The sequence below is a fragment of the Micromys minutus genome (genome assembly GCF_963924665.1).
Source record: "Micromys minutus genome assembly, chromosome: 10".
In the NCBI taxonomy this organism is placed as follows: domain Eukaryota; kingdom Metazoa; phylum Chordata; class Mammalia; order Rodentia; family Muridae; genus Micromys; species Micromys minutus.
In genome coordinates this window covers 27,199,319-27,225,091 of record NC_137979.1, presented here as the reverse complement: position 1 = coordinate 27,225,091, position 25,773 = coordinate 27,199,319, and the positions used below count along the sequence as shown (strand labels likewise).

The 25,773-nt window shown below is 48.5% G+C and overlaps 2 protein-coding genes across 3 annotated transcripts in view; one reads left to right on the top strand and one right to left on the bottom strand.

Moving 5' to 3' along the window:
• The window catches only part of NXN (nucleoredoxin), a 136,555-nt gene extending 124,222 nt beyond the window's left edge, over positions 1-12,333 (top strand). The window contains exons 6-8 of the mRNA XM_080922280.1: positions 6,256-6,435; positions 7,863-7,987; positions 10,822-12,333. Coding sequence (XP_080778406.1) covers positions 6,256-6,435; positions 7,863-7,987; positions 10,822-11,004 — 488 coding nt within the window. The 3' untranslated portion in view covers positions 11,005-12,333. The remainder of the gene's footprint in view (positions 1-6,255; positions 6,436-7,862; positions 7,988-10,821) is intronic.
• Positions 2,001-25,730, bottom strand: MRM3 (mitochondrial rRNA methyltransferase 3; the record flags this gene model as incomplete). Of its 2 annotated transcripts, XR_013975144.1 has the most annotated exons (5): positions 2,001-2,079; positions 19,093-19,729; positions 21,969-22,136; positions 24,964-25,208; positions 25,417-25,730. XR_013975144.1 is itself a non-coding variant. In XM_080922281.1 (4 exons), the coding sequence occupies 4 exons, from the start codon at positions 25,728-25,730 to the stop codon at positions 19,200-19,202; spliced, it is 1,257 nt and encodes a 418-aa protein (XP_080778407.1). In that variant the 3' UTR covers positions 17,850-19,199. The 2 variants fall into 2 exon arrangements, 1 of the variants encoding a protein (XP_080778407.1); XM_080922281.1 differs by lacking the exon at positions 2,001-2,079 and having other exon boundaries at positions 17,850-19,729.
• Between the last annotated feature and the right edge of the window lie 43 nt (positions 25,731-25,773).

Here is a 25,773-nt window from a genome sequence, read left to right as displayed (position 1 = left end):
CCACTTTATTCCGTCCTGGCCATAGCCCATGGAATGGTCCATCCACATTCAGAGTGAGTCTTTTCCCTTGGTTGGGCCTCTGTGGAGATGCCCTTATAGACCCATGTAGAGCTGTGCTCCCCATCTCCTAGGTGACTTCAGAGCCAGTCAGGTTGATGCTGAAGACAACCTCATTTGCCTTTAGCAATACAGGAACATTTGAGTCTTTGAGAATTCCTGGTTCTCACACATGTCAGTGAGTATGGATAAATACATCTTTAAAAACATAAATAAATTGTTTAAAAACAATAATAAGAAATTAAGGGGGCTGAAGAGATGGCTCAGCAGTTAAGAGCACTGACTGCTCTTCCAGAGGTCCTGAGTTCAATTCCCAGCAGCCACATGGTGGCTCACAACCATCTGTAATGGGATCAGATGCCCTCTTCTGGTGTGTCTGAAGACAGCAGTGGTATACTCATATACATAAAATAAATAAATAAATCATAAAGAAGTTTTTTAAAAAAAGAAATTAAAAAAGAAAAAAATCTGCTTTCTAGGGATTTATCCATAGGAAATTATCTCATAGCACTACATAGCAGCTGAGCTCTCAAGCAGGTAGTAATTAGCAGTATTATTAAAGTTATATTGTTATTGTATGCGCGTGGGTCGTGTCCATGTATGACATATGTGCTTGGCACCTTTAGAGGCCGGAGAGGGTTTCAGATCCTATGGTTGTGAGTCACCATGTAGGTGTTGGGAATCAAGTCTGGGCCCTCTGTAGATATAGATAGAGCTTTTCATTGCTGGCCCATCTCTCTCCAGTCCCTTGTTTTCTCCTGAGACAAGGTCTCACTCTACAGCCCAGGCTGCCCTAAACCTCCTCTGACCTCAGCCTCTCCACCTTCCTAGTGAGATGATAAACACTTTTTTAAATTTTGAAACATGGTCTCATCATGTAGCCTGGGCTGGCCTGGGTGATAAAGTTTACAGAGACGCTCTAGGACCATTTCCTGGGCAGTGGAAATGGCCTTGGACCTTGGGGTGGGGGGAGACAGAGACAGATGATCTGACAGTCACCCGGCCCTCCCCAAGTGAGAATATGTGATGCAAAGAGAATGTGTTCTCTGAGTGTCTGGGATCTAGGTACAGATGGCCCTTGTACCTGAGTTTCTTCCTCCAGCGTGGACTTACTAAATGCTGACAGTTAATTGAGGGGTCACAGGGAAGCTATACCTGCTGCAGGTCTTAAGGAAAAGTTTTCCCTAAGCTAAGGGGACCAAAGTCTGGCAGCTGCCAGGGGCCTGCTCACTGGCTCCCTTTAGGTGCCTGGGACTGAGCCCTGGAGTTGCATGAAACTGTAGTTATCATAAGGCCACCCTGGCTCCCCTCCATCTCCTCTGTCTCCCTGACAAAGCCTGCTTCCCTGTAAGGCCTCCCTGCTGCCAGCGCTTTGTGCAGCCTGGGGAGTTTGTGGCCCTGTGAGCTGTTTAAAAATGCCTTCCTAAGGGAGCCATTTAGACACACTTGGCAAAAGGCAAATCTCATTAGCCATTGTCTGAGTCACCCCAGGCTGCTGGAGTCGTGGAGAACACCCTGTTCTTTTGCGAGGAGGCTTAGGGGCCCTTCTGTCTTGGGCGAGGGACCCAGGCTCTTTGTCCTTCCTCTCTCTTCTTCATCCCCAGCCTGTGGGAAGGTAGAAGGTGGCTCTGGCTGGGTGGCTATAGTGTAGAGCCTTGCTGTCCCCAACCCAGAGCTTTCTGTTTCCTTTCCCTCCTGCTCAATCATCTTTCACTGTTTTTTCTGCCCCTCATTCCCTGCGTCCGTCCCTCCTCCCCCATCTCTCCTCCCCTCTCTGCCCCTTCCTTAACTACCTTCAGAAAATGGACCCGAAGCACTCTGTAAATATAAAAAACGACATTCTCAGAGCTCGTGTCTTTTCAGTCAGCAGAGAGCAAGGAGCCGGGTGTTTATTCTGCAGACGAACCTCTGCATTCAAAGTGCTGGCGCCTCTGTGTAGAGCTGCCTGTCTGCGGAGGGTGCCGGGGCAGCCTGGGAATCCACCGAGTAGCCTTGCTGCTCTGCTCTCTTCGTTGTACTTAACTGTGAGCACATAAAAAAGAAGGGAAAAATATAAGCCAGAGAATAACATAATAAATACCCATGGAGTTACACCAGGAAGATGCAGTTTTTGTTCAGATGTTTAGACAGAAATCAGATCCTATGAACACTCCTTAGCACACCCAACTTTCAAAAGAAAAGAAGATGGAGGGAGGGAGGGAAGGGGGAAAGAGGGAGGGAGAGAGGGAGGGAGGGAGGGAGGGGGAAGGGAGGAAGGGAGGGAGGAAGGAAGGAAGGAAGGAAGGAAGGAAGGAAGGAAGGAAGGAAGGAAGGAAGGAAAGAAGGAAGGAAAGAAGGAAGGAAGGAAGGAAGGAAGGAAGGAAGGAAGAACAATGGAAACATTACAGACAAACAAAAGGCCCTTCCTTCTCTGCCTTCCTTCTCCCAGGGGAACCACCACCATACACTTACTGCATAACTTCATAAGCCACTTCCGTATTTCCCTGCATGTATATGAACCCATGAATAATGTATCATTTCCTTGGTTTAGAAGCATACTTTAAATGCTGTCATAATGTAATTTTCCATCTTGAGTTTTCCCCTTCCACGATGGTTTGAAATGTATCCTCACCAACACTCATATCTAGTTCATTATTTCTAGGCTGAGAAGTGCTCCGTCGCTTAACCGCGCTGCCTGGCATATCTGCCCCTCTTGATGGACAGTTTGTGCCAGCAGACGGATCTGCTCCACTCTTGATTGACAGTTGGTTTCTGGGTTTATAAGGCCGTGGCCATGCATCAATCTTGGTGCAGACTGGGTAGAGGTGGTTCAGGCCCCACCTATCTGACCTTGGTTGAGTTTTTCGGAGCTTTGTCACCTATGTCGGCTGCTCCCATCCTTTGCTTAGCTTTCTGAGCAAAGGAAGGCTTTCGGGGAGGGCGCCACAGGAGGAGAGAGAGCCAGTGAGCTGAGCTGGCTGTTGGTGTTGCCAAGGCATTGGCTTGCATTTGTTATCCCCACCCAGCACTGATGCCCTTGGGTTCTGATTTTCATCTTATGTTAATCCTCATATTACATCGCTTAAAATTCCAACTTCTTCACATCTCATCTCAAGTGTATTCCTGTCTTACTCTACAACCGTTTCCACCTTTCCGAGTCCCCTTTGGCCACTGTCCACATGCTCATACAGAGCACCGTGCCAGCCAGGTTTTCCTCTTAGCAGTATCTACAGCCTTTTCTAATAGGCTGCACCCTCTCTGGTGACCACCATCTCCCAGCATTGTGCCCTGCAGTGTGCCTTGGCTTACACTTCCTGTCCCAGTTGGTCTTTGGGGACTGGGAGCTCCTGAGGATGCTGCCATCTGGGTGCAAACAGAGCTAGCTAGGTGCTACTCCTCCTGGTTCTTTTCTTCCTCAAGTGCCTGGACCATTTCAGCTTCTTTGTCCTACACCTACCCTCCCATCCCCAAACTGTTCCCTTAGCAACAGAGAAACAAGTTTAGGGAACTAAACTGTGGGGTGGCCTCTATGTATTATTCTCAGATTGTTATAAACCACTAGTAAGTATCGTCCCTCGGGGGAAGGGACACTGGCTTTTCAGGCCTTGTCCTTTCTCTGTGCTTTGAAGGAGATAAGGAAGGGGACTCTGGCACTGACAGATACTCTAGCTCCCTAAAGCCGAAGACGTAGGCTGAGTCTTCTTTGGGAATGGGGGTCTATTAGCTTGGGATGAGGCAGGTGAGAGAGGAAGTGCAGAGCTCTTCTTTCCTGGCACACATTACTGTTGGTGGGACCCTCCCTCATAGCCCCTGTTCCTTAGCTGACATTCAACCTGGCCTGAGGTTTCTGGCTCTGCTCCACAGCTCCCCCCTTCTGTGTCTTCTATGCCTTCTCAGGAAGAACTTTTCCAAACACGAGTGGCTTTATAACACTTTATCACTTACAGGACAAGGACAGCCCCGTCCTGTGCTAAAACATTGTACATTTCCATCTTCTTATCCCCACCCATTATCCAGTGCGACAGAATCTGACATCCCTGTTCGGCAGAAGTTAAGGACTGCAGGATCTTCCTTTAGTATCCGCAGCTTTCCCCCAGCTGCCTTTGCTGGGGAACAAGTCTGTGCTGGGCAGAGATAAGCCTAAGCCGTCTGTTTTGTTTCTGCAAGAAGCACCTCACTGGTGTGGAAGGCCTTTTGCATGACTGCATTGGTGAGAAAGTTGCTGTTCCCTTGAAGTTTCCTGAGGCTTCAGTCTTCTCTCAATTACTGGCTTTGGGAAGCCTGCTTCCTGGACTGCATGCTGAGGAGGAGAAGAATGGGGTGATGACATCCTCAGCCTCCTGCCACCGCTCTGGGGATGGGAAGAGCAGAGAGGAAAATAGCTTGACAAACTGGTTCTGGAATGTTCCTGGCCCCAGCCAGGTGCCAGTCCTTGGCAAAGGTGCCAGTCCTGGAGATAGAGCCACAGCCCTTGTAGCAGGCAGGCCAGTTTTCCTATGCCGGTGAGAATGCTGGTGAGACTGGCTGGGTGGTCTTGTGGTCCTCACAGCCTGACTGCATGACTAAGTAAGGTAGCAACTGTGTTGTACCTGGCAGAGCAGACGGTGCAGAGGCAAGCGCCCCTTCTCCTGGCAGCAGAGTATACCCTTCGAGGATTCTAAGGTCAAACCCAAGGTCCCCTGAAGGGAACGGTGGCAGTTCCAGGTCTGATTGGGTGTATTTCATGCACCAAAGTCACACTCCTAACACTGCCCTGTCCCTGTGGATCTTATGGCCTTGGGTTCCTAGACACTCGCTCTGGTGCTCAAAGCACTGAAGCCAGGAGAGGACCTTTTAGTTTGTCATAGCTAAGAGCCTGGGCAGGATCTGTGCCTCTATGCAGACATCGGTGGGCTCCCTGGCAGCTTGAGTCCTTGCTGTCCTGTCCTGGTCCACACAAGACTCAAGGGAGCAACAAATCCCTTCATGGTGATTTGATGGGAACGGAGGAACTAGACTCCCTGTGCCTGTCTGTCCTTCCTGCATCCCTTTTCAGGCCAGGCTAAAACCAGGCCCCCTGCTGCGTGTAATCATAGCAGTGGGCGGGCTCAGTTTGCCCAGTTTCCGAAGCACTGGTTTAGATTAAAGGGCTGTGCCAATGCTTTTTAGAGATGGGACGTGGCAGTGTGGTTTGTTCGTGTGTCCCAGGCTGCCCACGTAGCCTCTAGCCTGAGGCTTCCTTTGGGCTGCTGACATTAGGACTGTGTGTGGAGACACAGTCAATATGGCTTCAGACCTCTGGGGGAGAGGCAGCCATTCCGACAACTTCCCAGGTCTCCTGTTTAAGACTGAGCTCATCTTAAAGTCCATGGGAGTCAGGGCCATGGGATCTAGGTTTTCTTCACCTGTTCTCTGACACACCCATTCAGCTCCTTCTAATAAATGTGAACAAAATGGATTCATTTATTCCTTTTGAAGATAGGCCCAACCACTGTGTGCCCACTGGGCTCACCACCACAGCAGGTTACAAAGCGCCAGGGTCATACTTCTGGTACCTCACTGTACTTCCTATGGAGATGTAAAATGTCAGGGGAACAAATTACTCACCAAATACTGCAGAACATATAAATATTAAATTTCTCTGGCTTTCATATGAAATCCAGGCTCTGGTCTGCTCCCAAGAGGGGGGTACCTGGAGAGCTCTACTGGGGAGGGGACCAGCTACCAGTGGAGAGACAAGTGTCCCCAAAGGTCAGGGCAGAGGCTAACTCTGTGTGAGTGGCAGCTCTGGCCAGAAGAGAAGCAGTGAAAAGTGGGGTACAAAGAGCAAGGAGGTGACAAGCCCACTTGCAGCTGTAAACCAGGCTGGGATGTCCCCCATGTTCACTTGTACTTAGTAGAGTGCACGCACTACATGTGGATGCACGTGCACACCAGGATTGGCCCCGAGCCTTGTGCACACTAAGTGAGTGTTGGTCTCTGTGTTCTCCGAGTTTGCCACTCAATTGCTGATGATGGTGCTGGGACAGGTGGGGGCAGTTCCTTCACAGTGTCGCCCCAGAGAACGCCCAGGCACAGACTCCCTCAACTTTTCCAGGAGTGGTTCTGCATCTAGTCAGCCACGGGGTTCAGTTTTAGCCCGGGGCGTCCTGACCAGACCTGGATTCCTCCTGTGAGAATGTGAATGTCCCTGATCTGGAAGACAGGACAATGGCCAGCTAAGTGTTGTGTCTCTTGCAGGCATCCCCACGCTCATTGTACTGGACCCGCAGGGGGAGGTGATCACGCGGCAGGGCCGGGTGGAGGTGCTCAATGACGAGGACTGCAGGGAGTTCCCGTGGCACCCGAAGCCCGTGCTGGAGCTCTCTGACTCCAACGCCGTGCAGCTCAATGAGGGCCCCTGCCTGGTCCTTTTTGTAGGTATGGAGCTGAGCGGGGAGTGGAAGACAGGTCAGAATGAACCTCTCTTGTGGGAGGCAGATAGTATCCCCTACCCCCAGCCTCTTTCTGTCATCAACAGTGTTGAGCTGGGGTCTTTGTCTCCTCAGCAGCCTTGCTTTTGACCCCAATGATTTATTCATGGCTATCCCCCTGCAGGCGGTGGTGGCCCAGAGCAGCTACTGCTTTCCCTGTGTGCTGCTCCTGCTGCCAGCTGGGCAACAGGTCAGGCAGGAAGAGGTCCCCAGCCCCCATGAACAGGACCTTTGTTGGGAAGGGAGATGGGGAGGGTGTTGCTTGCCGAGCAGCTGTAGGGGGTGGGGCCCCCTCAGGCTAAGGTTCATCCAGGCCTGCTGCCACTTTCCTATGCTCTAACGAACAATTCCAGGGGCCACTAGAGCTGGCCACCTCAACCAGGTGGAACCCTGCTCCTCCACCCTCAGAGGCTACGCAGGAAGACAGAAAAGTATTTCTGCAGACTGTGGCATGACTCAGGATGCTTTCACAACCCATGGCCAAGACGTTGCTGGTCCCCTCCAGCTGAATTGCTGTTAGGTCCATGGTTGGAGTGGCCCCCACCAGCTTCACTGAGGGCCTGGGGAGTACCCTCAGCACCCTGCTGCATTCTCTGGGGTCTGATTTCCAGACCCTATCATCAGAGCCGAGAAGCAGACTGGTCCAGTCTTGGGTAAGAAGGCCCATCGTAGAAAAGCAGTCTTGAAAACTTTTCACTGCCTGCTGTAGGTCCTCACACCCACATCCTGGGGCCTGTTTGAAAAGAACTCTTTTTGAAAGAACTTGGGGACAATTAGGAACCTTTTGCCCTTCTCCAGAAATGTAGAAACCAAGTCCCAGAGAGACAAAACAAGTTGGGTAGCATCACAAACTTAACTAGATGGGGGTGTCCCCAGAGTTTGTGTCTGGTCACCATGAGCCTCTTGGGCAATGTGGCACTTCTGGGCAGACTCCTATACCCCCTGTGCCTTACCACCTGGGCGTCTCATGCTGTCTCCAGGCCCCAAGATTCAGCAGCCTGAGCCTCCTGTGTCTATTCCTCGTGTTCCCCTGCAGATCGTCCCAGGCTTTGGAGCAGCTGCAGTGTCCCATCGTCACCAGAACTGTAGAGGGACCATGGTCCTCAGGTCCTCGCAGCACTCATGGTTCTGGCGCTGTGACTGGGAGAATACTCCTAGGGGCTTAGGTGTAGGCATAGGAGCAGCACCGCTCCCTGTATGCGTCTGTGAAGATCTTCCTGACAGGGTCTGCATGCTGCTGGGTAGGGTTCGAACTGCTCACTGAGCCTGTGTGTGTCTAGTGAGCCCAGTGTGTCACAGGCCCGGCACTCCCCTGCTCACTACTATTTGACAATTGAAAGTTGCTTGTCCTTCTTTTCTCTTCCCTTGTTACAGATTCTGAGGACGATGGAGAGTCCGAGGCAGCCAAACAGCTGATCCAGCCAATAGCTGAGAAGATCATCGCCAAGTACAAAGCCAAAGAAGAGGAGGCGCCGCTGTTGTTCTTTGTGGCCGGAGAGGTGAGTGAGTGCAGAGGACAGGCATGGTGACCTGGCCAGGCTGGCAGCGGGGACTTTCAGGACGAGTGATCTTGGCTTCTGGAGGTCTCAAGGGACCTCTGGGTCTGAGCTGATTGTGCCACACAGAGATGTAAGAGGAAAAGGTGTGTCCTTAGTCATCCGAAACTACTTCCTATCTCTGCTGTATCCCCCACCCTTCCTTTCTCACTCAGCAGCCCTCAGAACAGGAAGGAGGAAGCCCTCCCGGGTCTGTTCCCGCACCGCCGGGAGAGCAGCGTCAGACATCAGTCAGCTCGTCCGCTCTTCCTTGGTGCTGGATCAGAACCGCCCCCAGTGCTCTGCAAAGTATCAGCCTGGCTAGTCCCACTGTACCAGCCTGCAACATGGGCTTAGCCATCACAGGGATCCTGACTTAAAACACAGCTGAAGGTGCTTGGGGAGGTTCGAAATGGCTGCTGTTCCCCAGCCATTGCACCCAAGGCCTAGTTCTTGAAGGCAGCCCTCACTGTGCCAGACTGAGCAGGGGACATCCCCAGGGTCAGATGATGGGGCCTTAGAGTAGAGACTCCCTGTGCAGGTGCCTGGCCACCCTGAAAGCTTGGAAGCCTGCATCCTACAGGCACCTGCATTCTGCAAGATGGCCGTGATCAGCAGCACAGGCGCTCTCCTGGCTCCCTCTGCACATGCCCATTGCCTCTCTACCCCACCCCAGCACCCTTCTGAGGTTCACATCCACAGACTCTATGAGGCCACCCCTCAGCTTTCCCTGCAAAGGTCAGAAGCTCCAGTTGGTCAGAGCCTGTGCACTGGATCCCAAGAGAAGCACAGGAAGACAAACGAGAGAGGCCAGACACCCTAAGCCACCCATTCACCATCTCCTCAGTAACTACCCCCAGTAACGACCCCTGGGCTGCCCTGCTGGGCCCCTTGCCGGCAGCCCCTGTTGCCCTGCCCAGCCCTGGGGTGGAGGGGAACAAAGAGGGTTCATAGGCTCCTTCCCCGGGGGCTCCCAGCCACCTCACACAAAGCAAGGCAGCTCTGCATGTATTAAACTCTAACCCCTAGAGAATAGCTCCTAAGAAAAATGGGTGCAGAAAAAAAAAAGGGCTGGGCTGGGGGCAGGGCGGGGATTCAGGAGCACAGCTGAAAAGCTTTTGCAAGTTTTCTGTACCCTAGGCGCCTTGCCAGGAACTTCACCTGCTGGTCTCCTTTGTTCCTCTCCCCGGGTACAATACTCATTATCCTGTTTCCTAGATGAGGAACGGGAGGCCTTAGCAGGGAGAGGGGTTGAGAGCACTGGGGGCTGGTTTCCTCTCATAGCATCCTGGGTGTTAGGGATGGGACCTGGGCTCCATTGATGTCCCTTGCCAAGGCCACACAGAAAGTAGGTAGCAGAGAAGGAACTGGTGGGGTCGCTGTGACTCCAGGGACAGGGCTCTTTCTTTTCTGACAGATGGACCAGTTCATGCCTAGAAAGACAGACAGGTTTGGGGGGGGGGGTACTATCCATGGGTCTGAAAACTAGGCAGAGCCCTCTGTATCATCTATTGCTCCACTGACATTCCAGTCTTGGCAGCCGACTCGGTCCAGCCCTCTGTCCTTAACGCTCAGAAGCAAGATAACCTTTGGGGAGGAGAGAGGGGGGACACGGAGATGGGACATGGACATTGATTAACTGAGCCCAGCAGTGTGGCCCAGGGCTGGGAGAGTCTTTTTATTCTTGTTTTCTTTTCCCGATCTGGTCCCTTGGGACAAGCAGTGGTTAATCTGAAAGCCTTTGAGAACATTAAAATTCATCTCTCTGGTTTGCTCAGGGGAAGGCACTGGAGCTCTTGGCTTGGTCCAGGCCTCCTGGAGGGAGTATATGAACAGTGTTTGTCCAGGTGCTTCCCTCTGTTTATCATGAAGGGTTCTATTTACCCATGAGGAGGCTGGACCTGGCGACCAATGCCCAAGATATAGAAGCATCCAGCCTTACGGGAGGTACATGCTATCATATAAGAAAGGAAGTTGTCACTCACAAACCCTCCTGAGTGTCTGGGGGTGTAATAAATTTTTGTCTGAGGAACCAGTGAGCTTAAGTTTCATGCCTCCTGCTCCCCACCCCAGTTTAAGGCCAGGAAGACCCCAAGCCCTTCCTCTGCAGGGCGACTCAAAACCTGTCATTAGAACTAGAGTGTTATATGTTGTGAGGTGTGAAGCCCCTTTCTCACCAGTCTCTAAATGAGGTCTGTCTCACGAAAGGTCACTTCAAATAGTTGCTTCTCCATAAAAGCTTTTCCTTGTCTTTGGCCCTGTTTGCCGTTTAGATGAGGAGTGTTTGAGCTGAGGGAACTCACTGGAACAGCAGCAGGAAATGCATGGCAGGGCACCAGCTTCTTAGACCAACACAGTGGAGTAGCATCCAGGCTGGCTGGGCACCTCCTGCCTTCATTTCACACATGGCGTGGGAGCCAGTAAGCCCTAAGCCGTTTGCTGAAAAACATTTGAGTTGAAATCCTGACTAGCCTCAGATCATCCACAGTGGGGCTGCAAAGAATTGAGAACTGGTTGCAAACTAGCAAGCAATGGGAACTTAAAATCATAGCCCGAAAAGGCAGAGGGCATGTTACAGTCACTTTCATGCTCATGAAGGGACTTGGCTTGCCTCCTGGGTTGAGGGATGCAGGGGAACTGTTCATCTTTCTTCCTAAGACCGGGTAGGGTCTTTATCCTGACAGAAGCCCATCTCCCCAGCATGCTGACACGGTCTCTTTCCCGTACTCTCTGAGGACTGGACTCAGGAGACTCTTGTTAACATTTACTGGTTTTCTTGCCCTTCTGGTGACTTCCAGGATGACATGACTGACTCCCTGAGAGATTACACCAACCTGCCTGAGGCGGCACCTTTGCTCACCATTCTGGACATGTCAGCCCGGGCCAAGTACGTGATGGATGTAGAAGAGATCACCCCAGCCATTGTGGAGACTTTTGTGAATGACTTCCTAGCAGAAAAGCTCAAACCAGAGCCCATCTAGTGGGCTCTGGCCTCCTGAGACAGTATTTAAGACACAGTCTTCTCCCTTTCCTCCCCTCTGCCCTTGGACTTCTCCGGCGTGTCCTGAATCACACAACCCAAGTGTCCAACCTCTGTGGTGCCTTGTTTCTGCATTAACAACTCAGCTAGCACCCAAGGGTGTGCATCCTCACAGTGGCAGCAGATCCCACCATGTTTGGAGACGGCTTAGGATCCGTGAGGATGGCGTGACCAGCTAGCACTGAGACTGCCACCTCTCCTGGCTCTTAGTGGAGGACCTTCCAGGGTCTTCTGCAGGGCGAGCAAGCAAGGACAATGAATTGAGGCCCTGACTCTTGACTCTGGGGTCAGTACACACACCCCAAGCCAGAGGGAACTCTCCTGTGACACCCGTACCTGTGGGAGTTACAGAGGAAGGGCCATGGCTTCAGCGGACATCAGCTGAGAGCTGTCGGCAAATTTGCTTTGTCAGGACATAATCTTTCTTGGTCTGAGGGAAAACCAGCGTGTCAGTGGGTTCTTGGGCAGGGGAACCTCCAAATCTATAAGGAAACTTGTGGGTGTTTGTTATGGTGAGAAAATGAATAGCTGAGCTAACAGTTCATAGAACGCTTACTGTGTGATTAGTTTCTTCATCTCCCCATCTTTCTCTCTTACTCTTGGCCATCCCCAGGTTTCTACCCATACAAAAAATTCCCACTATCTTGGAATTTTAGTAATGAATTCTCCCCCTTGGACATCTTCCCAAGACTCAACCCTGAGTTCCCTGTGGCTGGGCTTCTCTGCCCTGCCCTGAGCTTCTCTGTGGGCTGATTCTATGCCAGAGGCACCTGTAGCCCCTTTTATGTTCGTTTTCTTTTCAAACTGGATCCAAAAAGTGATGAGGATTTTCTTTTCTCTGCAAAGGGGGCTGTGCTCTAGAGAGCAGTGGTGGCATTGGGCATGCCAACCGGAGTCGTCCCTGACCTCCTTTACTAGGCTCAGGTAGCTGAACTGACTACAATGGAAACTCTAGTCCTGTTCTTTGGGTCTGGGCTTTGGCCTAGGGATTCCCAGGACGTCGGTCCGTCACGGTCTGGTGTCAGGGACTTCAAAGCACCTGGGCCTCACCCTCAACTCCACCCAACACTTTACCAGCCCAAACCATTTATTTTGGAAAACCCAGTTGTTCCCAACAAGCTATTGGCACTGTTGTTCCTTGATGAATGGGATTATTGGCTTTTAGTTCAGAAGTACAAAATTGGTAATTACTCCATTGGATGTTGCCAGCCTGAAGTACAATTACCTAGAAAGAAATAAAGCAGACAAAGCAGGCCTCTCTGACCTCACCCTTCGCTCCAGCCTTCCTGTCCTCAGTGCTGAGTCTTTTTCCTTTGCTCTGTTTGGGATGGGGAGGGGAGAATGTTCTAGAACCTGCAAGAATCTAACAAACTGAGACTGGGAACAGAGTTTAGTTGTAGGATACAAAGTCCTGAGTTCAACACACACACACTCAGGACACACACAGCCATCTATTTTGGTTCTCAGAAGGCAGGAAGCTTATTGGAGACTCAGACTGAAGACCTTGTTGTGAATTTTGCTGTGACCTTGTTTCCTGGGAAGCTGAGCACTGATGCCTCCATGGGGAGACACTAGAGTCACCATGGATCTCACTTCAAAGAGAAGGACAAGGAATGGGGTGTCCAAGCCTAGCTCTGTCCTAGGGTTGGGGGCTTCTCTGTCCATGTCCCTGAGAGGGGGACAAGGACCAAGATGAACTCCCTCCCTTGGAAAATGAATAGGTTTCTGTCTGTGCCCTGTGTGTGATTGCTTTGAAGGAAAGGATGGTGTCCCTCTCTGCAGGTAGTTACCTTTGGGGGGCAGGGGGGAGCCAGTCGGGAGGTGCTGTTAATGACTACAAGAAAAGCAGGAACAGATCTATGTGGTATCTCAGTGGCCTGTCCTGTCAGATGGATGCAACACCAGAACACTCCCCTTTTAGAGTGGATATGTGGGTTAGTGAGGACCGGGTCGGCTTAGCTCTGTGCAGCTGCTACAGCTGGAGAACGTGCCACGGAAGGATCTTCCCTACGGACCAGTGAACAATCCCTAAAGGTTACTGCAGCAGACCAAGTGGGTGGTGTGCTAGCTCCCACCAAGCAGCTCCAAGATACCTTCCAATCCTCCTTGCTAATTGGAAACAGGCTAGAACACCAGCTGTGACATATCCACAGGCTTCCGCCAGCAGCATGGGAAACACCATGCGCTGCAGGGGGACGTGGGAAGGTAGCTATAAAAATGCCACTGTAGAATTCCCAGGTTTGTGTTCAAAATGACCTCCAGACCCCATTCCCATAATAGAGATGCATTTCTTTAGTTTCTTGAGACTAAGCCTTACTCTGCAGCCTACGATAGCCTAGAAAGCCACTGTGTAGCTGGCCTCAAATTCCTGCTTCAAGCTCCTAAGTGTTGGGACTAACGGCATAAGCTACAGTGCCCAGCAAGGTAAGATTTTTCACAGGCCTTCACACAAAAGATCAAAGGATAGTCTGGAAGGAATAGGGAGGGAGGAAGGAAGGTCATAAGTTCAAAGCCAGCCTGAGCTTCATGGCAACACTGTCTCAAAATATCAAAAGTAATAAATCCATACAAGGAAAAGGACATCTGTTAGGCTAATGATGGAAAAGGGCAGATGGAACCAGCTTCCTATCTAAGAGTCAGGTGGTTTCTGCTCTGTCCTGCCCACCATGTGTTCTTGAAGCCAGTGGCCTTCGCTTAGTCCAGCATACGGAGCCAGCACTGCTTTTTTGGCAAGCTTCAAGTGGTAATTTCCAGCCAGACTTTGTTTTATCCTGTTGCCTAATTAAAGATACTAAAAAGCTGTTCCCCCTCCTGCTCCCAAGCTCACGGCAGCAAATTGAATCCAGCAAGGAGATGGAGGAATATGGCTTGGGAACAGGTCTGTTGGACTTGCAATGGTATTTTCTAAAGGGAGCAAGGAGAAAACACGGGCATGTGTGGACACGTATGTCAAAACACTGCAGAGCTGATACACAAGGGAGTGGCCTGAACTAGCATCTGGTGCCACATGCTGAGGCAGTCACATTCTGTACACAGAGACATTTCTTCTGTTACCCTGGGCAGATCCGTGCCTGCCTTATAGCACCAGAACACCAATGAGGTGCAAAAGCCAGGGTGACAATACCCAGGAACTACAGAGGTTCAAGAGTGCCCCTCCCCACACCCACTGTCTTGTGCAGCCAGTAGCTGATCCGAGAGCACTGGGCCTACTAAGATCTTACAAAGTTTGCTCCACAATAGTTATAGTAAAGGGGTTACTACACCTATATTCCTTCTTGACAGTGCCTCCAAGTAGGCTGCTTAGGGGACTTTCTTGGGGACCATTGTTCACTGTGATTTCATTATTCTTTTTTAAAAGATTTATTTATGTATGTGACTTGCTCTCTTCAGACTCATCAGAAGAGGACTTGTGATCCCATTACAGATGGTTGTGAGCCACCATGAGGGTACTGGGAATTGAACTGCAAGAGCAGTCAGTGCTCTCAACCACTGGGCCATCTCTCCAGCCCGTGACCTCATTATTAATGGCAAGGGCCTGTGAGCCTATGTGGTAAACTTACCAGGAACAAAAGGCTGTGTATGGAATTATATAGTGGTTCTGCTTTGTGGCTGGGAACTCTGCTGCAGGGGAATCGGAACAGAAGGGTGTTCTCCATGTACCTTATGGTGAAAAGATGAAGTCAAGTGTCTTAGTTTCATTCCTGTTATAAAACACTGTGACCACACAACTTACTGGAGAGTTTATTTTACAATTCTCAGTTCCAGAGTACAGTCCATCCGAGCCAGAAGTCACTCTTACAGCACAGTGGGCAGGTCTCACACCTTCCTCACAGACTGCCCACGGGCCAACTTGTGCAGGCAGTCCTTTGCTGGGATTCCTTTCTCAGGTGATCCCAGAGGGTGTGAAGCTGACAATTAAAACTAACTAACGCAATGTGGGTCAATGTGGGTCACGCCTGTAGTGTTTTGGGATGCTTCCCAAGCCAGGGAATGTATTAGTCCGTGTGCACAGAACTCCTGAATAACAGTTGAGATTTCCTACAACTCTGAAAAACCATCATACTGCCCAGAGTAGGCTTCAGTGGCCTGAGGGCTGGATGCTCAGACCTCAAATAACAATCACGGACTGGAGCTAAGAATATAGTCTTCCCCAGCTACTCTGGGGCGCGTCAGTGTGTTAGTGTGTGCTCCCTCCTCATCCCCATGAGCAGCGAGGAGGGCGAGTGACCTCTGCTGCAGCTCTGCTTCCTCCTCCCGCGTTTGTTCCCAGTCACCAAGCAGCAGCACTGACGGGTCACCCCAACTCTGAGGTTTCCTGAGTAGAACGACAGACACAGCTGGGAATCACTGTACGAAGCGGAGGAAACACAGGGCTGATCCCCCACGACACTGGGCCCCTGAGCACTCCATGCCTCCTGGGACTCCAGTGAGAGTGGGCCTGCAGCTGTGGCACCAGCTGCTCAGATGTGACGCGGCTCTGTTTAGAAACAGTCCGTTGGTTAATTTGGCTCCTAGTTTATTTTGTTTGTGTATTCACTCCCTCCTGGAGTGAAAGGGAAAAGAAGACTATGTTGTAGTTAAAAGCAACATACTTCTTAAAAGTAAAACAGGATGAGCCCAAGTGGCAAGAATGTCACTGAGTGGCTGGGGAGGCAGCTGGGTGGAGGTAGGAACCCCAAGGCCTAAAGCACAACCCATGGCCAGAGAATCCTAGCAGACATGGCTGCTGGAACTTCATGTGGTCCTGATTCACTTCAGCAGGGGTGGCGGGGACATCAGAAGTTGCTGTGTGAGCCCTTGGAGCAAGTGGTGGAACATGTCAAATAGTCTTTTGCCCCATGTCTAAGGAACCAGGATCCTCACCAGTTAGCAGCTGGCTGAGGTAAAGGATCAAGCTTGTCTGCAGCACTGGGCAAGGCTATGTGTGTAAGCTCCCTGTGACAGGAACACATTGGCACATGGTGTTCTCCCAGAGGCTGAACATGGAAAGTGTGTTAATGTCCATATTCTCTTGAAATTCAGATTCTAAGCTGAGATACACTCCAAGTTTACTGTACTTTGGCAGAGGGAGCTAGGATTCCATTTGAACAACTTAAACCCAGGGCAAGCCCCAACTCTCTAGCTTGCATAACCATTTCTGAGGTGAAGCCTGCCACCTTGTGGCCAAAGCCACTGCTACAGCTGAGCTCCCTGAAAAGCCAAGCAGGAGCCAGGTTCTCAGAGCTTCTCTTCCAGCCTTGGTGGTTTTCATAACATGGACTGCTCCGTTTTATTCCTGTTTCCTGGAGAAATGGTGATCGAATATTCATTGATCTCAAAGTAAAAATTCATGACAGTGATTTTCCATTTTCACTCAGCAAAAATATAGCCATAAGCAATCCTCTGTAGGCAGTCACTTAAAAGGACAACTTGTGCACCCCCAACCCCCAGACTAAGTTCTAACACCGGCCATAAAGCATTTGACAAGTACACTTCTTACCCCTCTTGCACCCAGGATGACAGAAGGGCCTTGCATTGCACCAAGCCAGAGCAGTGTTACTGCAGGGCCACTCTTCTTGAGGATGTGGAACGTTCTATCATTGATTTTCATTTTGTAACACAATGCAGGAGAGTGGTTTTATGCTGGCAAGATGGGCTTGCTTCCTTTTGGTGCCTTCTATTTCTTTACCACTTTCTGAGGTGTGGAAGGGGAGACTAAATGTCAGCAGGCTCAGTGAAGTGGTGTGAATTCTCCCCTGCTGCCTTCTAGATCTGCCTGCTGTGACAGTCATTACAGTTTCCCTCAGCTCACATTGTGTTCCAGCCTTTGTGGATAACAGTTTAAAAAAAAAAAAAAAAAAAAAAAAAAAAAAAGCTTTGGGCTCAGAACATGCCTTTAATCCCAGTAGAAGCAGGTAAGAGCTCTGTGAGTTCTAAGCCAGCCTGGCCTACAGAGCGAGTTCCAGAACAGCCAATAGTACACCAAGGAAAGAAACCCCATCTCTGTCTGTCTCTGTCTGTCTGTCTCCCAGACATAACCCCCATCCCATAGAAAAGGCTTTCCCTCTTCTGGTTTTTAAAAGCTGACGAGAGACTGAGGATCTCAAGAATCCGTGGACTACCAACATCAAATGTTTGTGCAGTACCCTGGGCAGGCAGGCCCAAGCAGTGGTCATCCTGGGAGGACACAGCCAACCAAATTGAAAACTACCAGTACTCTCTGCTAAAGCACCCCAAAGCCACCTGGTACATGGACTGTACTCAGTTGGTTCTCCCAAGAGTTTTACTAGAGCTGAAGGAAGAGGAAACGGAAGGGGGTTGGCTCTGTGGTTTCTGTTGCACGTGCAACAACCTGTTCTGCCTCCCTAGAATAAGCAGCTATAGGAATCCTAAAGGAACCCAGTCATTGGAGCCGCTGTGCTTGAGGATGTAGCACAACTACTTTTCTTGGAACCTCAACTCTAAACCAATTGTTTGTGGTTGCAGAAGTGGTGTTTAGAATGGATCCCAAACCCCAGCACTCCCACTCCTTCCCACGGTCACTCTGCAGGTGCAACTACCTGCTTTGGTCTTCTCAGACCTCACTGTATTTGGGGGGATTAAGGACCCAGCTTGTCCCCTGGGGATTCGAGAGCTCAGTCAGTGCTAAAGCAGTATGATTAGAGCCTCGACACCCTAACCTTACAAGATCTTCATCCCACCACACCCAGTGATGTTTTCTGATTTAAAAATGAAATGTTCATCTTTTATTTTTAATTACGTATACATGAATAGGTCTGTGTTTGTGCACATGAGTACACACACACATACATATATATCAGAAGAAAAGTACAGATCACTTGGAGATGAAGTTAAAGGTGGTTGTGATCCATTCAACGTGAGCACTGAAAATTAAACTGGGGTCCTCTGAAATATCAGATGTCCTTAACTGCTGAGCCATTTCTGCAGCAACCCCTTACAACAACATCATCTTCATCATCATCATCACCACCATCACCACCATCACCACCACCACTGGGTGTGTGGAGGTCTGTGGAGAGTCTGTTTTCTCCTTCCACCTTTACATGGGTTCCAGGGATTGAATTCAGGTCACCAGACTTAGACTTACTCCCTAGGCCATCTTGCTGTCCCCCTAAATCACAGCATTTAATCAAGTGTCACAAAAATCACAACTAGCAGCAAGGAGCTGGTAAGCAAGCTGGCACTTCCAGCAGCAGGTTATGTTGTAAAGTAGACTCAGGGTCTAGCCTTTCTTCATACAGAATCCTCAAAAAGATGCCTGTAAAGCCAGGCATGGTGGTGCACATCTTTAGTCCCAGCACTCTGGAAGCAGAGGCAGGTGGGTCTCTGTGTTCAAGGCCACCCTGGTCTATATAGTAAGTTCCAGACTGTCCAGGGCTATAGAATGAGACCCAGTCTCAAAATCAACAAATAGCTTTGCAGAGGGGCTGTGCTAAGAAGACATGACACAACCTCATGAACTGCTTCTGTTGATTCACCACAAAGGGGGAAAATACACATCAGCTACCTGTGGAACTGAAGGCCTGGACACACCAGCCCAGAGATGGCTGTGGAGAAGACCAAGAACAGCTGGCTGCTGGATGCCATGCCCCAAGCCCTCAGCTTCTCAGTAAACACTAAAGTGCCAGGAATGGGGCTCCACTGGCAGAGTGCTTATCTAGTACACACTAGAAAAAAAGTTACAATATCAAAACTAGTAGAGATGGGACATCTTACAGAGAATTTTGATGGGGCTGGAGAGTTGGCTCAGTGGTTAAGAGCACCTTCGGCTCTTTCAGAGAACACGGGTTCAGTTCCTAACACTCACATGGTGGTTCATAATCATCCCTAAGTCCAGTTCCAGGGGATATGACACCTCTACTGACCTCTGCCAGGCCAGGCATACTTGTGGTGTAGTTTACATACAAGCAGACACACTCATATAAGTAAAACGAAAAACGAATTTTGACCTTTGTTGTTTAATAAGGAGCAGCAGAAACTAATAGAAACTCATATTTTTCTAGTACCACACAATGGTGGCAATGCCTACCTCCTGGCTCCTGTGTTGTCACCTTGGCCAGCCTCCTAGCATCGGTCTAGCAGAGTAGGGGCTGGAGGCACCCTTCCCCTCCAAGTGAGGATTCCGGTGGTGCTCCTTCAGTGGTAGTTCCTGTTCCTGCTCAAGTCTTCCACCTTTATCCTCAGCTGCCTTTTCCCTTCAAAGAGTAGGATGCTTGCAGCCATGGCTGAATTCAGACTGTCCACACCAGGCACAACGGGGATCAGCAGTCTCTTGCCGCCAGTACTCTCAGCCAATTGCAGAGACTCCAGACTCACTCCACGTGTCTCCCCACCTATCACCACAGCTGCTGGAGCTTCAGTCCAGTCCAAATCATAACTCTGGACCTCAAGTTTGGGAAGCCAGTCTTTCCTGGCTTTAGTGTCTAGGTCCTCTTCATACTTATGAAACTTTAAGAATCGGCGATCACATGCCCAGTCGTGGTCACCAGTTTTATTAGACATCTGAGCCTGGGCATAGAGACCACAGTTGTCTGCCACATAGACTCGGGTGTCAGGGGGCAAGTGATTGGGCACTGTTTCCCATTCCAAGTTGTTCACAATGGGCACCTGGAAATGTGCCCCCATGCCTGCCCGGAGCACTTTAGGTTCCCAGGCATCCACACAGCCTAAAAAACAAAGGATACAACTGACACTTTACAAGCCTTCCTAGACTATAAAGGGAACGCTGAGGTAAGTCCCTTTAATTCTAACCAAGAGATAAACCAACAGTTTTTCCATTACAGTTTTCTCCATTGTTGGGACCAAGAACCTCCCATCCGATGACACTGACCAGTAAAGGGTCTGGAAAACTGATTGCTACTAGTGCTAAAATCAATTTTGTCCATTGCATCCATCTGCAGTGCCAGGCACTGCAGGGGCTGTAATAGAGATTAAAATGCCACCGTGGACCTGCAGAAACGGAGGTGATCAACTGCAGTACTAGAAGAACACTGAATCAGAGGACCACAGTATCAACAGTAACTGATGTAAAAGAAGCACCAACAGGAAAACACTAAACATCTAAGGGACTGTGACACTGAGCTGGCTCCTAGGGGACAAGAGGATCTTGTTGGAGAGAGGTCCAGGTAGAGGACAAAGGCAGAGTGAGCAAGCATGCCCGCTGTTAGACAGGGTGGGGTGGGATATGGCCACAGAGGCAAGCAATGGCCAACATAACAGAAACTGTGTACGAAGGAAGCAGAGTGTATCCAGGAGGAAGCAGGAGTCCAACTAGTTCGTAGCCCTGTCCCTGCCAAGGCCCTCCCTCGTGCTGTAATGAGAAGGCTAGAGGAACCTACTCTGACATAGTCACATCTAGACCTCAGGGCTCCTGTGCATTGGCTGCCAGCAGATACTGACCTGTCTATACTCTCACCACAGGAAACTAGGAGGAAGGTATTTCACCATGAGTGTCACAGGGCTGCCTTATGACAAGTCATTTTTAAAGTTAACTCATCGAGTTTAGGATAGTATCTGTCAGACCAACAGAGAATGTACTCACGCCCAGACATCCCCACCTATAGGCTTTCCTAAGCATTGCAGGGAACCAGAGATGGGAGCTGGGCTAGATGAAGGAAAGGACTAGATGGGCCTAGATCTGTGAGAGGACTGAGATGAGAGCTCCTTCTGCCATATACCCTTGAACTGGGCATCACACCAACTGACCTACTCTTTCCCGACCTCCTTCACACCAGCCAGTGAAAACTACACTACCTCAGCAATGTGAACACATTTCCAAAAACAGGCTATCAAAGCACTCAACAATGGAATGGGTGGGGCACTGAAAATGGAGCCCCAGAAACTAGGTTTCAAACTGCCAGACCTGTACTTGGACAGAGTGTGTCAGGGGAGAGTTGAATGGAGCAATTTAGGCAAGTCTCAGCAATTGCTCCACTATTAGTTTTTATTTAATAGTAGCTTGGGTGTCTCTGATGAGTGACAAGCTCCCTCCCCTCCACTCCCAGGGTATAAAAGGCGTTCTAGACATGTCTCAACTGCTAGCCAGGTACATTTAGAACCAAGCCTATTAATCCCCTTCTGTGAGAAAAGCTCAAATGTAGTAAGGCTAATTTGTGTATCGATGTGTAACTACATTTCCCTGAGGCTAAGAAAAATGTACCAGGACACATAATCACTCTGATGACAGCGTTCCTTCCATGGGATTCAGAACTCAAGGATTAGGAAGGACTCATATACTCAACACTTTGAGAACTCAAAATAATAAGGGTCTTAAACTAAGTCTTAACTTTGGCATGTAAACTATTAATGTATAGTCATAAAATTTCATAACATGGGAACCTATTTCTTTCCTTCATTGACGTAAAATTCCAAAACAGCATAGCAGGTCTCAAAATAATTTTAAAATACAAGCAACATTTACTGAATGCTTCTTTGTGCCATTTCAAGTAATCTTAAAAAAACAAAGACCAACCATGAGAAAGATTCTTCTTATTCCCACTGTATAGACGAGAGATTTGACATTTAACATATCATTTATGAGTATTCAGTTAACCCAGGGCAGATCAGGGAGTCAGACACATGCGTGTGTCTGTCCAGAAGCCTAACTCACTTGAAAAGAGCCAACAAAGCCACTGGGTAGAAAGTGCTTTTCCAAGGCTGGAGAGATGCTTAGCATTTAAGAATGTACACTGCTCTCACAGAGGACCTTACAAACTGGGGGTTGACTCCTAGAACCCACAGTGGGCAGCTCACAACTGCCTATAAGTACAGTTCCAGGGCATCCTGAACCTGATTGCTGCAGACATCTGCACATATATGTGTACACATAGACATACAAATGTACACATAATTAAAAATAAAATGAACCTTTTTTATTTCATTTTATTTAAAAAGAGGTTTTCTTACCTTTCGTGAGTAAGACTTTACTACAGCCTGCTCCAGCTGCAGATCTCAAGATTGTTCCCAGGTTCCCAGGGTCACGGAGATTGTCACAAATCAACAGTAAGGGCAATGAATGGTGAAGCTGAGTCTCTGGATATGTTATCTTAACAGGGTCAGGTTTGGCAAAAATCCCTAAGGAAACAACACAGAAGATTCGCTAGTCTAGAGTGTGCATGGGGATGGCTTGACTTTTTTATTTATTATTCTTTATGTATTCACAATTACCTAATGAAACCAGGAATATATTATGACTACAAAATTTCAAACAACAAAAATCCTACCACTGCTAACCCCGTCCTCTTCCGACCCTTCTCTTCTCTGAACTCTATGCACCCAACTAGATCCGCACACTTACCTGGGCTTTTTCAACACTGACAACCCCACTGTGGGTGTAGTGGCAAATGGCTGGGAACAGGAGAACTGAGAGTTTAAGGCCATCCTGATCTACATAACAACATGGTCACACACAAAACAACAAGAGTTTGGGATGTTCTCGGTGGTACAGCACTTGCCTAGCATGCAGACAGCTTTGGGGTTGATCTCTAACACTTCTAGAAGCAACAAAAACAGGACCTAAAAAGCAAATGTTGAAAATGACAGATAGGAGCTAGAGAGCTGACTCAGCAGTTAAGAATACCTGCAGCATTTGAGGACCTGAGTTCAATTCCCAGCACCCACACTGTGGCTCACAAGTTCAGTCTCAGGAGATCTGACACCCTTTTTTGACCTCAGTAGGCACCGACCACACACATGGTGCACATACATATATTCAGGCAAAGCACTCATATATGTTACATTTTAGATTTTAAAATTAGCATCTACATAACCTGTATCTAACTATAAGCGGATTTTTAAAAAGCTCATTTTGTGATCTGTTTATCTTACTCAATGTGTCTTTAAAATTTTTATCATGTCAGTATATTTACAGCTACTATATTTTTCTAAGCACTGTAATATGATGTGCCAGAGTTTAGCGCTTTCCAGTTTTTGTTTGTTTGTTGCTTTGGTTTTTTTTTTTTTTTTCCAGACAGAGTTTCTCTGTGTGTAGCCTTGGCTATTCTGTAACTTGTTCTGTAAACCAGGCTGGCTTCGAACCCACAGAGATATGCTTGCCTTCTAAATGCTAGGATTAAAGACATGCACCACCACAGCCTGGCCCTTTCCAGCTTTTTACTGGACAGCTAAAGATTTTAAAGTTGCCCCATTACAAACAAACAAAACACAAAACAAAACAATGTACAGTAAGTGTCCACAAAAGACTCTGTAGATGTCTGAAAACTTATCTGGGTCAAATTCTTGCAAGTGAAATGGACAGACAGCATACATATACTCTTAATGTTAACAAAGGACATGGAACTGCCCTCCTCAGAAGTTACGGCTTTCTATCCAAGTCTAGAATGATAAATATCTGCCTCTTAGCTCAAAGCCTGCTTAACAGAGGACATATTTACTTTCAGTTTTTACCACTCTGACAGGAAAAACAGCATTGCCTTATTTCACCTTGCATTTCCCCAGTACTAGAGAGATGGACACCTTTTGCACTCACCTGACTACTTTACATTACTGTCTTTACTTATGCTTTCCTTTTCCCAAACTGCCTTGATGCTGTAGCCTTTCTCCATTTTCCTGTTGGGTTTTTGTTTTACTTAATTTGTAGGTTTAACCTAAATATTTAAACAATAGCCACATAGCTCTCCTTCACTGTTTGTCTTAAAATTTAAAAAAATATTCCCAAGAAACAAATTCATAAAATTCTTAATATCTTCGCCCAGATATACTACGTTGAAGACATTGTCTGTAAGGGCTCATACTGAAGGAGTTAAGGGGGTAGTGAGGATCAAGGCATTTGTAAGGTCTCTTGCTGAGTGTCGGAATCTTAGCAAGTTTGAGAGAGCACAGTAATACCCAGTGACCCATCTATCCTCAATCTAACACAACACATACAAATCGGCTGGGGTGCTAGGAAAAAAATAAAAACATAAAGTGGCTTCCTTAATGAAAAATTCTCTCATTTAATAATCTCTGCATGGAGAAATAGCTCAGTGGTCAAGAGCACTGACTGCTCTTCCAGAGGTCCTGAGTTCAAATCCCAGCAACCACATGGTGGCTTACAACCATCTCCGATGCCCTCTTCTGGTGTGTCTGAAGACGGCTACAGTGTACTTATACATAATAAATAAATAAATCTTTTTAAAAAAACTTTCAAAAAATAATAATCATCTCTACAACATACCCTAAAGTACAGTTGTCAGGCAGTATCCAGGGGGAAAGAGAGATGAGCTTGTACCTGCTGCCGTGCCTGACAACCTGAGATGCATGTCCAGGACTCATATAGTGCAGAGGGAAAACTCATTCTCACAGACTGTCTTCTGATCCATGCACGTATACACACAACATAAGTAAAGTTTTGTCTTGAGAAAGAGTTTCACTATTTGCTCTGGCTGTCCTGGAACTCTGCAGACCATGCTGGCCTCAAACTCACAAAGATCTGGCCTGCTTTTGCCTCCCAAATTTTGGAATTTTAAAGGCTCAAATTACTCCAGCCTATATAATGTTTTTAACATTCCATAAAACAAACAAAACAACAACAAAAAAAAAACTGAGCATCTTTTTTTTTTTTCATGTTTCCTTTTCAGCAGTAAGTAAGTTCAAGCAGGAACGTCATTGGTTCAAAGTTATCCTCAGCTACATACAGAATTTTAAGCCTGCATGAACTACAATTGTAAAAAACAAGCAAAAGCCCCACAATTAAATACAAATGAGAAACTGGATTAGTTGCCAGTAAAAACACCATTAAAATACCTGAGAAGTCCTATTTCTTTTTAAGACATTAGTCAATGAAAATTTAAACTTGATTTAAATAAAAGTTACCTTAAGTCTAATATGAACAAGAAAGTCTAGGATATTACATTTGTATGAAACAGAAATTCCAGATATTGATACACTGTATATCACTGACCCATTATTCCTTGTGGCGTTACGAGGTCTGACCAATCCTTGATATCCTCAAATTTCACCTTAATGAGGCTGACACCTTTCAGCTTATCTACCGGCAATTCCTTGATGTATTCCAGACGGCTAAAAAAGAACACTTTTGGCACAGCGCCAGCCCTGAGAGCATCTGCAATCAGCCTTCGACCTTCCAGTAGGATCTTTCCTTGCTTTTCCCGAAAAGGCCTGGACTTAACTATTGTCATCACACTGCTGTAGATGCAAACAGAGAGGGAATGGTTATTAACGTTTTTTGTCATGAAGGGATACATGTAGTTCTAACAGACACACAGAGCTTGACGGAGGCACAAGCCTCAAAGAAGACATTTATTTTGCACTGTAGAAACAGTAAGAGTCAGAAGCTCCACAGTGAGGCAAGATGGGAAACGGGAATAGATGACAAGTCTCAAGAACATATCACCTTAGCCTCTTGTCCCCGGGAAAGGCCTTATCGTAGCGAAGCCCCGTCTCTTCCCAGGTGTGAGGGATCTGGGATGGGGACGTCTCAAGAGGCTGTTTCTGTCGCTGCCCCTGGGAACTGGCCTCAGGGACCGCCTTGCGGGGCTGCTTAGCAGGAGCGCGCTTCCGTTCCTCCACCTGTCCCGAGGGAGACAACACTCTCACCGGGCTGCGCCGCAGCGCCCGGACCCAGCGTCGAGCGTCTAGGTCCCGAGTCTGGACCACCCGCAGGAATGGTCCCAGGGAACACCACATGCCCTTCGCCAGCGCTGCCATCTTTCCTCTGGCGAGCGCTACCTCATCCGAGTGCGCGGTCGCG